General features: G+C 42.5%; 1 protein-coding gene across 4 annotated transcripts in view; it reads right to left on the bottom strand.

Moving 5' to 3' along the window:
- TMEM71 (transmembrane protein 71) overlaps positions 1-16,421 on the bottom strand; it is a 28,124-nt gene that overhangs the window by 5,326 nt on the left and 6,377 nt on the right. For 3 of the 4 annotated variants that reach the window (XM_022554080.3, XM_022554078.3, XM_022554079.3), the window contains exons 5-7: positions 15,722-15,894; positions 6,076-6,261; positions 2,405-2,480 (exon numbers count right to left, since the gene is read on the bottom strand). In XM_022554080.3, the coding sequence (XP_022409788.1) occupies positions 2,405-2,480; positions 6,076-6,261; positions 15,722-15,894 (435 nt within the window). The remainder of the gene's footprint in view (positions 1-2,404; positions 2,481-6,075; positions 6,262-15,721; positions 15,895-16,421) is intronic. The other variant, XM_022554082.3, reaches the window with a different exon arrangement.

The raw sequence follows: 16,421 nt of genomic DNA, 5'->3' as shown, positions 1-16,421 counted from the left end.
CCACCCTGAAGCATTCACTATTAAATTCTGACAAATATCTTCTCAGACATCTCTTCATAGGCATTTTTAAAACTTTTAAAAATTGAGCTTTAGCAAATGTACACTAAAGCACATAAAGTGCACATTTTGGGTTTTTTAAAAATATAAACCCTCGTAATCACCCAAAGCAAGAAATAAAATATTTCCAGCACCTCATAAGGTTTCCTTTGTTGATCTTTCCCACTTTATCCCCCCAAATTAACCACTATTCTTACATCTATAGTAATTGATTGGTCTTGCCTTTTCTTGACAATCATATAGACTCTGTTGTCATCTTTCACTTATATAATATCCGTGAGGTTCATCCATGCTGTTGCCCATAGGAATAGTTCTTTTTTAAAAAAACAATTATTTACTTAACTACACTTTTTACTTTAGAATAACTTTAGATATACAGAGAAATTGCAAAAAAGAATACAAAGGGTTCTCACATACCCCACGTCCATTTCCTCTGTTATTAGCATCTTACAGTACATGGTACCTTTGCCATAATTATAAGGAACCAACATCGGTGCATCACTAATAACTCAACTCCACACTTCATTTGAACTTTACAGTTTTTCCCTAATTGATCCATTTTCCAGCATCCCACGTAGGATATCACATGACCTTTAGTCATTATGTCTCCTTAGGTTCCTTTGGGCTGTGACGATCTCTCAGACTCTCCTTGGTTTTGATGACCTTGACGGTTTTGAGGAGTACTGGTCAGATAATGTGGAGAGTGTCCCTCAAGTTGGGTTTTTTTCATGGTTAGACTGGGGTTCAGAAGACCCTAGAGGTGGTGTGCCATTCTCATCATGTCAAGGGTACATGCCATCAACATTACTCATCCCTTTTGATGTTGACCTTCATCATCTGAGGTACCATTTGTCAGTTTTCTCAACTGAAAAGTGTCCTTTTCCCCCTCTTTCCAAACACTACTGCTTGGAAGCAAGTTTCCAAAGGTAGCTCAAACTCAAGTGATGGGGAGTCAATTTCTCCTCTTAAGGGAGGAGTTTCTACAGAAATTAACCTAAGAGGAACACTTTATTAATAGTCCTGTGAAATAAAGAAAAGTTTCCATGATCAGTAAAGTCTGGGAAAAGCTAAGTTAAATAAAGCTAAACAGGTTTCTTCACCACATTATTTCACTGAGACTTTATTATGCTAATACACATTGTGATCCTCCAACTTGGGATATATAATGCAGAATTTTGCAAATGTATTTTTAACTACAGGACTCCCCCCAAGCCCTTTGTGTTCTTCTGGTTCCATTATGATCTAAAAATACTTCTCAAACCTCATAATTATCTGGGAAGCTGTTTTAAAGTACGGATTCTCACTCGATCTAAATTGGTATCTCAAGGGATGGGATCCAGGGCTTCGTATTTAAAAATACAACTCCCCCAAGTGGTCCATGGGATGTGAGATACTTGATCGTCAACAGGAGGAACTTGAGAGGAAGCAGCACTTAGTGACTGGAGTTCAAGGACCACAAAGACCCCAGGAGGTACCATTCATCCCTGTTTCATTGTTTCAACAAATATCGATGAGGCCCTAGCACAGTGTCTCTGTTCTCAAGGAGCTTGCAATCTTGTAGGGAAAGACGGATCATTAGCATTTAAACAAGTGAACACATAATAGGTCAGGTGGTGATAAAGGCTCCGAAGAAAAGCCAAGTGAGATGTGTGTGATAGAGAATGGTATTCTATTTATACAGGGTTGTCAGGGAAGGGCTCTCTGACAATGTTTGTGACATTTGGACAGATTCCAGAAAGAATTAAGGGCACAAGTTATTGTTTCTCCAGAAAAAAAAGACTGTAGTAGGCAGAATAAATAGCAAGTGCAAAGGCCCTGAGGCACAGGTGGGTTTAGCACAGATGGGACTTGATCACCGCCCTGGAGACTTGGGCAAGAAAAGAATAGGAAGGACACGCTGGACAGAGGGTAGAACAGAAACGTGCCTATAACCAGGCAAGAGCGTTATGTCCTCTGAGATGCTGAGGAGACGTTTTATGTGAGGATATAAAAATATAATGGGAAAGATGGAGCCCCAGTGGGACTCGATTGTGGGGACTTCACATGCCCTTGAACTCCAAGTAGGGTTACTTAGACTGTATCTGTAACAGGGAGTCACTGAGGATTTAAACAAAGGATAATGCATGGTAAAAATCCAACTTCTAGCAAGATCCACTGCCTTTGGTATGTCTTGTGAGATAATGGGAGGAGGGAGGTGATAGATAAAAAGGCAATGGACAGACAAATGAACAGATCTTCACCACAGAGCTACCTAAAATGCTTTGCGGAACAAGGTAAGGAAATCATCAATCAATTACAGCTTCATTAATTATGAAACACAACCACATAAACATAAAATCTGAATTACCTTGCACAGGCAGAGATAATTAAGCATGCAGCAAACAGAGTTGCTTGAAAGGAGACCTCTCGTAACAAACTGGTTTCTAATAGGAAAAATAAAAAGAAATGAATCAGAACTCAAAAACATGGTTTTCAAACGTATGTCAGCTCAAGTAATTTGTCATAAGTAATAAGATAAAATTATCAAATGTTGTACAGGGCCATTCATTACAAATTTCCTGAAAATGATCAGTTTTGTCCTATCACTAAAAAAATAAATGATTACATTACATAAACAGTTTGGGGCTTGCCTTTTACTTTAGTGCTGGGGAAAGGCTTTTTAGAATGTATGCTAATGTCAGAAATCTAACTGGGATGATATTGATAATAATATTAATGCCTCAAATTTGTGGAGTGACTTATGATTCACAAAGAGCTTTCCTACATCAGTTCATTTCATCAACACGACAAAAGCGTGAGGTGGGAACCATTATCACAGTTCTGCAAATGAGAAGACCAAATTTCAAATGATGAAATTCGTCCAAGGTCACAGAGCTATGAGGTGCCAGAGCGAAGATTGAAAAACCACATCTAGCCAGAACACCATGTTTTGCCTAAAATGGGGCAGGGAAAGAGAATGGCAACTTGGCATGCTGGGAGTCTCTAAAGGGCAAAAAAAGAGAATAAATATTCTGAACTATCTGTCCTTCTGAAACTCTTTGCTATCGTAAAATATTTCAGTGCTACCAAGCCACAGTGGAAATGACTGCAAATCCTCCAGAAGTTATAAATGGAAGAGTTAAACCAGTTGTGACCCTGAGTATTATTCTAATCACCTAAAAGAAATCAGAGCTAGTTTAAGGATTGCCGCATAAAGATCTAAAGGAAAATAGAACAAACTTCAGCTTAGTCTTTGCCAAATGCTTCAAAAGCTCAATTTTTGTTTAAATAGTTGTTTAAAACTTGGAATGACTTTGAGCTATGAACGTATTTATTTTTGCCATTTGTGCTCTGAATGGAGATCGAGTCAGCTAACAGAAACCTACTTAGTCCATGATGCGGGCAGAACACTGGAGACTGGCAATGCAAAATATAGCACTTGTGAATGACATCACCGCAAATGTACAGTATTTCATGTATACTGTGATTTAAATAAGTTATTGTGGGTTCAGTTGAACACTCAACCATCCTTCTAAAGTGTGTTTCTATTCTTAGCTTCCTCTGATTTCAAGTAGAATTTGAAACCCATTTTCTCACAGAAATAAGTCTAGCTTGACTGCAAAGGTCACTAGACTTGAATACTGAAGGAAAATTGGGTTTAAATTCAAGTTCTATAAAGATATGCATTGTGTGATTGTGGACAAGGTGTTCATTGATTCATTCCATCGGTAGCCGCTCACTTGGCATTGATTTTGGCTTAGTTCATGTGTAACCTCCTTCAAGAAGCCTTCCTGGATGCCTTCAACTCCCCCTTGGCCCTTAGCTTCTCCCTCTTTATAATCCCATTATACCTTATGCCTGTCTCCATCAACAACCTTTTCACACTGAATTAAAATTGCTGTTTTCTTTCTCTATGATTCCCCACCAGACTATTGAGAATAGCCAGCAACTATTTGCTGCTCTTCGGTGGCAGTGCCCATATTTTCCTTGGGAAGCCCTCTCTCCCCTTCTCCTAGTACATGGGGCCCATGGACAGACTGATTTCCCTCCCAGTCTTTGATCCACTCCAAGCTATTTGGAGCTTTACATATTTATTGCCAAAGGGATTGGTTTTGCCATATAAATGGGACCCTTCCAGAACCAAGGAAGCCTGCCCTTTTGTCCTAACTTGAGAAGCCAATAATCTCCTTCTGCTGGCCTTGAACATGGAAAGTTGTAGGTACAGAGCCAGCAGGAACTGCCATGGAGTAGTAAGCAGCATTTTAAAGAGTGAAGCTGACACAGAAGAAAAGAGACTTGTAGAGACTGACAGAAACCTGAAATGTTTGCCTGGAATTTTTAATAATATGAAGCAATACATTCAATGATTGATTAATCCATTTTGAGTTGGATTGCCATCCGCTGGAACTCAAAAAGCCCTGAGTGATAAAGATGATGCCATGCACGCCTTTATCCCTAGCATATGAACCATCACCTGAAACAGCCTGCACACTCAAAACCTACATGCAAAGGAGATAAAATAGAATCAAATGGAGACCTTGTCCACTCAGGGCTTCAAAGACAGGTGAGGCAAAGGAAGATGGCGTCAACAGAGAGATAGATACACGGTGCTGGTTGCTATGGCATCTCAGGGAAGCCGAGTGTTACCTCAACCCCGCAGCAGGGGGCAGAGAAGGCCCCACAGAAGCGGTCTCCTCTGAACTGTACCTTGAAGAAAGAGTAGGGGTCTTCCAGATATAGCCCGTGGGAGACATTCTAGATACAACAAAGAACATGTACAGAGGCTTACTTGACCTGTCAGAACTTGAGTATTCTTATCTGTAAAATGGAGATAGCACACTTAACTGGTCCACCACAGTCATGGAGCCCGTGCTCTGTGCCAAGCACTACCTGGGTAAGTTTAAAATCTACAAATGCCTAAGATATGGTGCCCATCCTGAAGGAGCTCACAGCATGATGGGTGAGCTACAAAAGTAAACATGCAAAAGCAGTGCAGGAAATGGGTATGGAGGAACACAAAAAGGGGTCACTTAACACCTCTTCCTCAGAAAACAGGGTGGACTCCCTGGAGGAGGTGGCTGTGAAGCCTTAGTAGGTGTTGATCACTGGGGAACTGTCTAAAAAATAAACACTGCTTTCTCTGTCATCCCAACACCTTGAAAGGGAACTAAAAAACCCTCAACACTTATCTAATAGCTGCACTGGGAAGAAAATAAAGCAGAGCATATTGGTCTTTGGGAGTAGAAGTGGTCAGTGAAATAAATATTCATGATTTGGGGAAGGCAAACAAAGAGAAGATATTATTTTTCTGCTTAACCTCAATCTTATGTAATCATAACGTCACATTTTTGAAGTGCTTAGTCTACACGATGCTAAGTGCTCGACACGGATTATTTTAGTCATTTACAAGGTAAGCACTATGGTTATCTCCATTTACAGATGAAAACGTGAAATTTTGGAGGGTTGGGTAAACAGCTTCTGAGTTCCAGCCAACAAATGGGCACTGGGCTTTGAACCTTGGCAAGCTGAAGATAGAGCCTTGAGGCGACACTGTGTGCAGACATGATTAATCTGATATTAGGAAGCTAGAGATTAAGGGAGATGCTTGCTGAATTTATTTCAGATTTACTACTGACAGGAAATAACAATGCCTTGATGTCTTTTGACTTTCCTTGATGGGGGCATAGCATGAAAGGATGTTCTTTTCTTTCTTCCCTTCATTCTCTTCTTATAGAGTATGTCAAATGCACAGCTAAGTATAAAGGTGATAACAGTGTACACCTGTGTACGCACGACTCCGCTTTAGCCAAGCTTAACATTTTGCCCAATGTCCTCAGGGTTTTAAAAAAATAAATAACACTGCAGATCCAGTCCTTCTGGTGCCTCAAAGATGACACCTCCAAATCAATCACCTTCTCTGCGAATGCATCACATGGGCACAGGCTGATACCAGCGCCTAAGGGGACATTAGTCACCTCTGGGCCCTGAAAGGAAGAATTATTTGGGTGTGGCAAAGATTTAAAAAAAAAAAAAACTCACTTGGATGATCCAAAATGTTTTCCTGGAAAGGTTCAGAAGCTGTGAACTGGGACCGAGGAGGCAGGTTGTGGGAGTTTTCTCCGGGACTCCGAGAGGTGACATGGCTGGAAAAGGAGGTTTTCACAGACTCTGCATTTAGCTTCTCCGACTCCCAGTTACCCATCAGTGAACAGTCCAAACCACCTCCTGGAAGAGCAGAAGGGATCAGTGCTTGTGTGTGTTTGTGTGCGTGTGTGTTTTCGGTGACTAATGATCATAACAATAGTCTCAAGAAGGACAGAGAATTGGAACTGAACGAGCAGAGATATTTTTTTCCTAACCTGTATTTTCATGGCATGTCTGGATCATAAAGTGACTAAGGCAGCCCACAGGTGACAGCCCCAGAGAAGATGCCAAGCCAGAGTTCCGGAAGGGGAGCCAGGGTAGAGGGGAAGGCAAAAGCTTCATGAGCCCCGGGGCGGGTGGATCCGTTGATTCATTCAATGCAGAATTATTGTATAACTGCACACAGGACACAGCTCAAGAGGCTGGGAGTCAGAAGCCAAAGTAGATACTGCTGTGCCCCACTCACAGTTGGAGAGGGACAAGCACACAAGCCCACAGCTAAGAGGCAACGAGGTCATTGCTATGTGGAAGCCTGGCAGAAGGTGTCCAGATGGAGCCTAGGAGGGAGTGTGTGAGTGCTGAAGTGGAAACTTGAAGGATGAGTAGGAGTGCTTCCAGAGAGACAGCAGGAGGAGGGCAGGCCAGGCAGAGAGGAGAAGGAGGGAGAGGGGGAGGGGAGAGGGGGAAGGGGGGAGGGGGAGGGGAGGGGGAGGGGGACGGGAGGGGAGGGGGAGAGGAGGGGGAGGGGAGGGGGAGAGGAGGGGGAGGGGAGGGGGAGGGGAGGGGGAGAAGGAAAGACATCAGCCTGGGAGAGAACGTGGCAGGTTCCCAGAAGAGGGAGGCCTCCTATGTGGTCAGACAGGAAGTCCTGGAAGATGGTTCTGGCTGGACTGCTAAGAGGGGGTCAAATCACGAAGGGCCTCATGGGTCACACTCACTCAGGAGCTAAGATTTATCCTGAGGGCAACTTGGAGCGTGAGTGTAACAGGAGGTACCTGGTGTGTTGAAGTGCTCACTCAGCAGTGAGAGATGGGAGAGAAGCCCCTCCCCGTTTTGGAAGCTGGGAATGACTGTGGAACTCCAAGAGACACTTGGGGTCCTCATATAACAGTGCTTCTTAACCAGAAGTAATTTCTCTCCCCAGGGGACATTTGACAATGTCTGGAGTCATTTTGGGTTGTCACAACTTAAGCAGGGGAGAAGGGATGGGGTGTCACTGGTATTTAAGGAAATAAAACCCAGGGATGTTGTGAAACATCCTATAATGCACAAGACAGGCCTGGATACTGAGCTAATGAACTGATGCTTCTGGACACGGGAATTCCTGCCAACCCTGCAGGTTGCCTGCCACCCTCCCACCCACAACTTGCTGCCTCTTCACAAAGCAATCTGCAGAAGCACTCCTGCTGGTTGCCATAGAAAAAGGAAACAGTAGAAAGTGAGACATGCAGAGCGTCCAGTAATGATCAAGTTGCAGACGAGGTCCTGGACCTTGTTCATTGCAGCACTAGTCACAGCAGCCAAGTTATGGAAACAACCCGAGTATTCACCAATAGGCAAATGAGTAAAGAAAATCCTGCCATTTGTAACATCGTGGATGAACCAGGAGGACATTATGCTAAGTGAAATAAGCCAGTCGTAGAGAGACAAATACCGCATGATTCCACTTACACACGTGGTATCTAAAGTAGTCAAAATCAGAAAAGCAGGGAATAAAATGGTGGTTGCCAGGAGCTGGGGGAGGGGGCCATGGGGAGTTGTTCAACGGTTATAAGGTTTCAGTGATGCTAGATGAATAAGTTCTAGAGGTCTGCTGAACATAGTGGCTATAGGTGTCAATGAGGTATTTTACGCACTTCAAAATGTGTTGAGAAGGGTGATCTCGCTTTTTGTACTTAGTACAAAAAACAGGCTCCCCCCAAAACCCCCGCAGAAACAAAAGACTCCACAAAGGGACACAAGGAAACTCTGGGAGGTGTTGGATGTCTGTTGCCTTGACTCTGGTGATGGTATCAGGGGGTTTGCAACTGTCCAAGCTCATCAAAGTGTACACATTAAATAAGTACATCTGCATATATCAATTATACCTCAATAAAGCTGTTTTAAAAAAAGAGAGGAAGCTATGTGGTCAAATTAACATGGAAGTGAGAAGGAACTGGTAACTTTCATGGCTGATTATATATTCATGAATGGCACTGAACTAAGATCTGGGGAGATATGGTTGAGGGTGTGAGAAGAGTAAAAATATTCCTGTGCTGTCGTCCAAGGCTGCTCTGTTGAACTTATGCTTTGCCACTGAGAGTGAGATGAAAGAAAAATGTATCTCGTGTAGCATACTGGAAATATTACACAGAATTTTCTGCAAGAAGAGTTGACATTAAAAAGAGAAACCACAAAAGAATCTTAACAAAAAATGATCAAGGAATTTTCATCTCTGAAAGGACACAGTTTGCCCCCAATTCACGCTTCACCTCACTGACATTTTTTTCCCTCTAACCTTAATAATAAATGAAAGAATCATAATGCAGAAAACATTTCAGTAAATAGTTCTTTGGTATTATATTTGAAGATATTAATTTCATTCTGTTCCTTCTGATTTATTTAAATGCAGGGTAGCTGACTCCTGTTTTAAAAGGAGGAATCCATTTCTCCTGAGCACATTCCCTATCCTTGCAATGTAGAATGGGCATTTGTTTGCTATAGAGGGAAACACAAAGTGACATACAGATGTTGCCATTAAAGATATTTACGGAAGAGGCGCTAGATCAAGAGAAAATCGCAGACCTCAGGCAAGGGTGCCTTGTCTGAGGTCATCTTGTCTTTCTTTCTTGGGACTGGCAGAAATAGAGCGGGAAGTCCTGATTCGTCCTCCCTGCACGAATCCTAGATCCTCTATCAATATGACTCACGGGCTCTGGGGATGCATCCCAAATTGCAGTATTGGGTCTGGGGAGCTACAGAATGCCATGGCTAAAGAATGAATTGCAGCTAATGAGGAAAGGTATCTCGACACAGCTGTGGAAGGGGTGAGCTAAGGATAAACAAAATAGGCAACAACAACAGAAAAAACGTTTTTAGCCTGAAAAATGAAGCAAAAGGAAATCAGAGGAAGTAAGTTTTGATTGCATCCATGGCCCAGAGAGAAAACAGCAAAACAATTTAATTTTGAATTCTTCTCTAGTCTTCTAACTCGGCGATGTTTCCAGAGAAAAATAAATTGCTGATAAAAGTCACGGGGCTTTGGGTAAATCCGGAAAATAAGAAGTCTGGGGAAGATTTGATTACAATTGACAGCAGAAATGAGAGCTTTCAAAATCCTGTGTGTGCGCACCCGGGGTTGACTAATTACTGATTTGGAGGGGGGTGGTTTGATTTGTTATATTTAGAAGATATTTGGAAACCATGAGAATTTTAACAAGATACCTCATGCACATGCGGTGCTGCTGTGGTCCAATTGCTTTAAGGTTGTTTGGACATATTTTGAAGAGGCAACTATGGGAAAACAAGACGTTAATTTACAAATATGTGAAACTCTGCCTTTAGAACAGTGATTCCCAAACTTCGGGCATCCAAGCATCATTTTCCTGATTTTTGCCACATCCCGGAGCCTTCTTAACTCCTAGCCATTTCATATTTTCTTAAATTGTTTCACTTTAGTCTTTTACTTTAAAGGAAACTTTATATCAATCATTTAAATGTCCTAAAGAAAAAGTAAATATAAAAACAAATACAGGGGCTTCCCTGGTGGCACAGTGGTTGGGAGTCTGCCTGCCGATGCAGGGGACACGGGTTCGTGCCCCGGTCTGGGAAGATCCCACATGCCGCGGAGCGGCTGGGCCCGTGAGCCATGGCCGCTGAGCCTGCGCGTCCAGAGCCTGTGCTCCGCAACGGGAGAGGCCACAACAATGAGAGGCCCGCGTACCGCAAAAAAAAAACCAAAAAACAAAACCAAATACAGTGAAAATGAGAGCTTATTTAATTTGCACCAAATCCTTTTGTAGGGGAGAGCTCTGAGTCTGTTCTTTGTTAAAAGAGGGAGTAGTGAGTGTTCAAGAGTCTTAAAGCAACTGAGGCTCTCATCTGAGCCCTTCTCCTTGGTTCTATGAGAAAGATGGTGAGATCTGGAAGAGGAGTCAGAGCTTCCGCCTCACTGAGAGATTCAGCATTCACTACTGTCGTGTCCTAGAGGCATCTGCCGCCTCACCCACACTTTGGGAAAACGTTGCTTTAGAACCAAGAAGAGACTTGCCCCATGTGTTCCAGAAAGTCAGCCTAGGACCAAGAGATGGATGTTCCAAGTACATAAGATAGGTCAGCAGAAGCAAGCCACTACTGCAGCAGTGCTACCAATGAGAGGAAGAGGCAGCCCACCCTTAAAAGGCAAGGGGGTTTTGATTGTGTTGTATACTAGTATACAGGAAAGAACGGTGAAATTAGGAGAGTCATGAAGTACTGGATTTGGAAAAACCTCGTTTATATAAAACAGAATGGAATGAAAGCCTAAGCCCCAATATTGCTGACTTTGCCCCCTGAAATAACAGAACTCTATTGAGACAATCCCTTGGCAACACGAAGGTCACGGAAGAAAAAGTAAGCAACTCAGGGCTGAGCTGTGATTCCTTTAGGGCCGAAGAAGGGCAGGCCCCCAACCATCACCAAACACCACTTTTGTCAGGACCGTTGCAACACGCAGTGTTCCTGCCCCTGCTCTGGCACCTTATCGTTTTGCTTAGGACCTTGTTGTCTTTTTACCAACTTAATTGCTTGAAATGCTAATATAGCCTGTCTCTTCGCTGTTTCAAGGCTGTGATATATTTTCCTAGTGTTTCTGGTTTTTAAAAATAAATAAGGTTTAATTTTTTCCTCCAGAAAAGAAAAAGTCATGAGTCCAAAATAGGCAAATCCATGCAGACAGGAAGTAGGCTAATGGTCTACTAATGGGTAGGGGGACAGGAAATGGGGCACGACTGATAACGAGTATGGTGTTTCTCTTTGCTGTGATGCAAATGTTCTGGAGTTAGAAAGTGGTCATGGTTTCATAACCTACTTTGTGAATATACTAAAACAATCACTGAATTGTACATGTTAATATGGTAAACTTTATGGTATGAATTATATCTCAATTAAAAAGGAAGGAGGGCTCCTTCTCACTGTAGGTATCCGTGCCACAATCTGTCCGGGATGCCAAGAGTTGGCAGGATCACCTCTAGTTGCCTTCTTCTTTTTCTTTAACATCTTCATTGGAATATGATTTCTTTACATTGTTGTGTTATTTTCTGCTGCATTCTAGTTGCCTTCTGATGGAAGATGCCGTGCATAACTTTTTTTTACCAGAGACGTCTTTAAGGCTGCAGGACACTTGACCTCTTTCGCAAGCGGCACACCCTTAGTCATTTCTTTATATGCTCTTCTTTCATGGCATCATGCTGTTCTGGTCCTCCGCCTGAGAAACTTTCCCCACAGTGCCTGTCCTGGTTGTAGCACGGTGAGCACATACTCAAGATTCCTCGGTTTGAGGCCAGCCTATGCTACTTACTAGTTGCACGGCCCCATGAAAAGGATCTAATCTGCCTTAGTGTTCCCCTCGGTAAAATGGGGATAATCATAATACTCTCTCTATGTTGTTGCAAATGGCAGGAGTCCCTTCTTTTATAAGGCTGAATAACATTCCACTGTATGTATATGCCACATTTTCTTTGCCCATTTATCTGCTGATGGACATTTAGTTTGTTTCCATATCTTTGCTATTGTGAGTAACGCTGCAACGAATATGGAATGCTGATAACTCTTTGAGATCCTGATTTCAATTCCTGTGAATATATATCCAGAAGTGGGATTGCTGGATCACATGGTAGTTCTATTTTTAATTTTTTTAGGAGCCTCCCTACTGTTTTCCATAGCGACTGTACTAATTTACATTCCCTCCAGCAGTGCACAAGGGTTCCCTTTTTTCCACATCCTCACCAACATGGATGAACCTGAAGCGCATTGTGCTACGTGAAATAAGCCAGACACAGCGGGAGAAACGCTGCATGATTTCCGTAGTCCAAATTTCAGTTCCACAAGATGAATGACTCCTAGAGGTCTGTACAGCACAGTGGCTATAGGTAACGATTCTGTGTTGTATACTTAGAACTTTGCTAAGAGGGTAAATCTTACATTGTGTTCCTAACACACACACACGCACACAACTAATACTCCCACATAGACTTTGGAGAGAAGTGATGACATAACATAATGGATTTGTTGCAGTGATGCTGGACCATAGCGCTCATTATTATCAGGGATAATTATTACTGGAGCTGCTGTTTAACCTCCTAAATCCCTTTCTTAACTCTCCTTTCTGCTCATCCACTTGTTTTCCTCCTTTGTTCCAAAGACCTCTACTACTTCTCACACTGGCTTCCAAATCAATATCAAGATCCTTCCTCACTCCTGACCTCTTTTCTTACACTTCCAAACCCCTACTGGCTATCTGTCCACTTCCCATAAGTACTACAAATTAAACTCACAAGAAACAGAATTCAGGGTCTCTTTTCCTGACCCCAACCTGTTCCTTTTTGCCTTTCTACAGCTAATTCATATTGAGCAGGACACCAGGCCCTGTACTAATATGTCCTTTCCATGAATTGTTGTATCTCATCCTCACAACAATTCCACGTTACTATTTTTCTTGTTTTATATACATAGAAATAGAAGACCAGGATTGTTAACTAACTTCCCCGAGAACACTCAGGTTGGAGAAGGTGATTCAAGGGCTTGAATTTAGGTCCGTTCAGCTCAAAAGCTCATCTTCCTCATAACTCGGACAGACTGTCTTCCAGGCCTTGGTGACAGGCAGAACTTTTCACGCAGTTCCCCGAATTAAACACATCCGTTTTCTTTGATTCCTCCCACTTTCTCATCACTACATTCGATCTGTCACCAGCGTGTCAATTCTACCTTGAAAAAGATTCCTTCAATCTCTTCCCTCTATTTCCAGAGCCACTGTCCCTGGTGTGCCAGCTGGTTTTAATTGCCTCTGAGTTCCCACTAGGTACCTCCATCCAATCTTTACTTCATGGTGCTGTAAAGGCAATCTTTAAACATCTAAATCTGATTGTGTCATTGCCCTGCTTAAGAGCCTTCTACCAGCAGATGTAAGCTATTAGATATGGAATGGATAAACAACAAGGTCCTACTGTGTAGCACAGAGAGCTATATTCAGTATCCTATGATAAACCACGATGGAAAAGAATATCAAAAAGTGTGTATGTGCAAAGCAGAAATAGAGACACAGGTGTAGAGAAAAAACTTATGGACATCAAGAGGGGAAGGGGGTGGGATGAACTGGGAGATTAGTATTGACATATATACACTGCTATGTATAAAATAGATAACTAAGGAGAACTAACAGTGAACTCTACTCAATGATCCGTGGTGACCTAAATGGGAAGGAAATCTAAAAAAGAGGAGATATATAAGTACACGTATATACAATATATACGTATAAAGGGTTCATTTCACTGTACAGCAGAAACTAACACTATATTGTAAAACAACTATACTTCAATAAAAAATAATAAAATAAAATAGGCTTCTAAAATATCCTTGATTGATTAGACAAAATCCAAAGTCCTCAACACGGCGCAGAAGTTTCTTCAGATATCTTTAGTCTATCATTCCAGGCTCACCCACCACATCCCTGCCTCTTTCTCTTATCTTTGTCCTGTTTATACATCCTTGTTATTGTGGGGAACTAGGATACACTCAGTTTAATTACTAGTTTGTTAACATAAGGAATTGTTTCTTCATTTAACAAGCACTATTTTTTTAAATGAATCTAGTGTAACACACACACACACACACATTCACAGACAAAAACTGGTGGAATCTTCATGGTCTGGCATCAATGTCACTTTCCTGGTTTTGATAATGTACTACCGAGTAAGTTTTACCAGCAGGGGAAGTTGGATGAAGGGTACACAGGTGCTTTCTGTATTATTTATTTTTCAACTTCTTATGAATCTGTAATTACTACAAATCCAAAAGCTTTCACAAAAATAATATAGTATTTGAGCTGTCTGCCCAGGAAGCAGGTTGAGAAAAATAGTGGACACGTAAGGACCATATCTTTAAATTCTTATGTGGTTGTGTTATGTGAGTCCTCTTGCTTTGCTTTTTGGGCCTGGGCTATGAGGTATATGCTGGAAAGGAGAGGAAAACCCTTACTGGCAACAGAGCAAAGGCTGGGCTTTCAAACTAGACAGACCTAGGTTGAATTCCAACTCTGCTGTTTATAAACTAAATGAACATGGGCAAGTTACTCAACCCTGAACTTCAATTTTATCATAATTATAATAAATATGATAATATGACCTAATTCCTAGAGGACTTTGAGATGTTTAAACATGATAATGTATGTAAACAAGGTAATATATAAATAATAATATAATACATAAATAACATAAACAAGACAGGATGTAAAGTGCTTAGCATATAATAAGCACCCTTGACTGCTCTCTTTCTTTCTCTCAGCCCACGTCAGCAAAATCCTGTTGGCTCTACCGTCGAAGTGTATCCAGAATCCTTCCCATTCTCACCGCCACCCTGCTATCATCTTAGTTCAAGCTGCCATTCTCTCCCACCCGAGTCACTCTAACACCTCTTCACTGGTTTCCTAGCTTCTGCCCTCTATACCTACCTCACCTCCAACCTGAACACAGCAGCCAGAGCTATGTTGTCAAAATGTAAGGTGAATCACGTTATTCTTCTGCTCAAAATCCTCCAGCGGTTTCTCCCCTCACTCGGAGCAGAGAGCAAAGCCTTTGAAATGGTCTCACAGGTCTCATTGTCCTTCTGCAGCTGCTCCACCCATACACCTCTGAGATCCTGACCTCTCTTCTCCCCTCACTCACTCAGCCCCTCGCAGGCTCCTAGGCCAGAACCTTTGACCTTGCATTTCCTTTGCCCGATTGTTTCTCCCCAGATGCTTCACTCCCACGTTTAAGTCAGTGCTCAAAAGTCACTTTCAGGAAGGCCATGCCAGTCACCCCACCGAAACTTGAAATGCCCATCACTTCCTCCTTTGCTGCCCCACACTTCTTACCACTTTCCAGCATGCTTCGTAATTTACGTCATTGCATTCCTTGTCAGGAATGCAAGTTGCGTGCGAACAAATAGTTTTGTCTGTTTTGGTCACCGATACGTCCCAGTGTGTAGAACGATGCCTGATACCTAGTTGGCCCTCGATAAAATCTTCCAAGTGAACAAATGAATGAATGAACGAATCCCAGCATATGAACAACAGGAGCGAAGCGGCAGAACTGAGGAAGAGCACGGTGCTCAGGAAACAGCGCAGATCAGTGTGATCAGAGTCCAATGCGTGTATGTAAGGGACCTGGTCTCCCTCCTCCCCTTCCCGGAAGACATCCTGAAGGGCCCTCAATACCCCAGGCCTCCACTGCGTTGCCCCCATACTCTCCTCACCATTGGTCCAGGACCACATGGTTGCTACTTCCCTTTTGGAAATTTCACCATGGAAAAAGAGGTTCAGACTCACCATTTTCATTGCAATGGTTTGTTTCCAGCCTCCTGACCCCCTCCAACCAGACGTCCTCATTGGGGGAAGAGTCAGCATTACCAAAGGAGCTTCCATGCAGCCAAGATTCAGAGGCACTGAGGTTGAAGAGAGAAGAAAAAGAACGGCGGATTCTCTTTTTCTTCCTAAATATTCTGGAAAGAAATGAAAGTACCAAGTGAATAATGAGTAGGAGTCAACTCAGGGTCAAAGCGGAGAATTTAGTGAAAACGGATGCACAGGGCACATGTCTACCACCCAGGTCCGTGAAGCTCATTTCATTTGTTTCCTCCATTAATTCCAGAGAAGTTTCTTAAATTTCTGTGTGTGCCAGGTGCTTGGATCAATGTCAAGTATATTGAGATAAAAGACAAAACCTTGGGTCAAAAAAGTTCATAATCTAGTATGGGAGAAAGGCAAAAATAATGCAGATACGGCTAATGCTTTCCCTGACCTCATCATGTGCCTGGTGTCCTTCCTAGTGATTTGCATATAGTAATTCACATTATCCTCAGAACAGCCCTGTGAGGTAGGTGCTACTGTTGCCTCATTTCTCAGATCAGGAAACTGAGGCACAGAGAGTTAAAGAACTTGTCTGAGGTCATACAGCTAGTAAGTGACATAACAGGGGTGCAAACCCAGGCAGTCTGGCTCCATCCTTTCTGCCCTGGATTACTGTGCT

This window comes from Delphinapterus leucas, chromosome 17 (genome assembly GCF_059928025.1).
Source record: "Delphinapterus leucas isolate spDelLeu-1000000601 "Yukka" chromosome 17, BTC_Dleu_Yukka2, whole genome shotgun sequence".
NCBI classification, from domain to species: domain Eukaryota; kingdom Metazoa; phylum Chordata; class Mammalia; order Artiodactyla; family Monodontidae; genus Delphinapterus; species Delphinapterus leucas.
The sequence above is the reverse complement of the archived record's forward strand: the minus strand, read 5'-3'. Positions and strand labels throughout refer to the sequence as shown.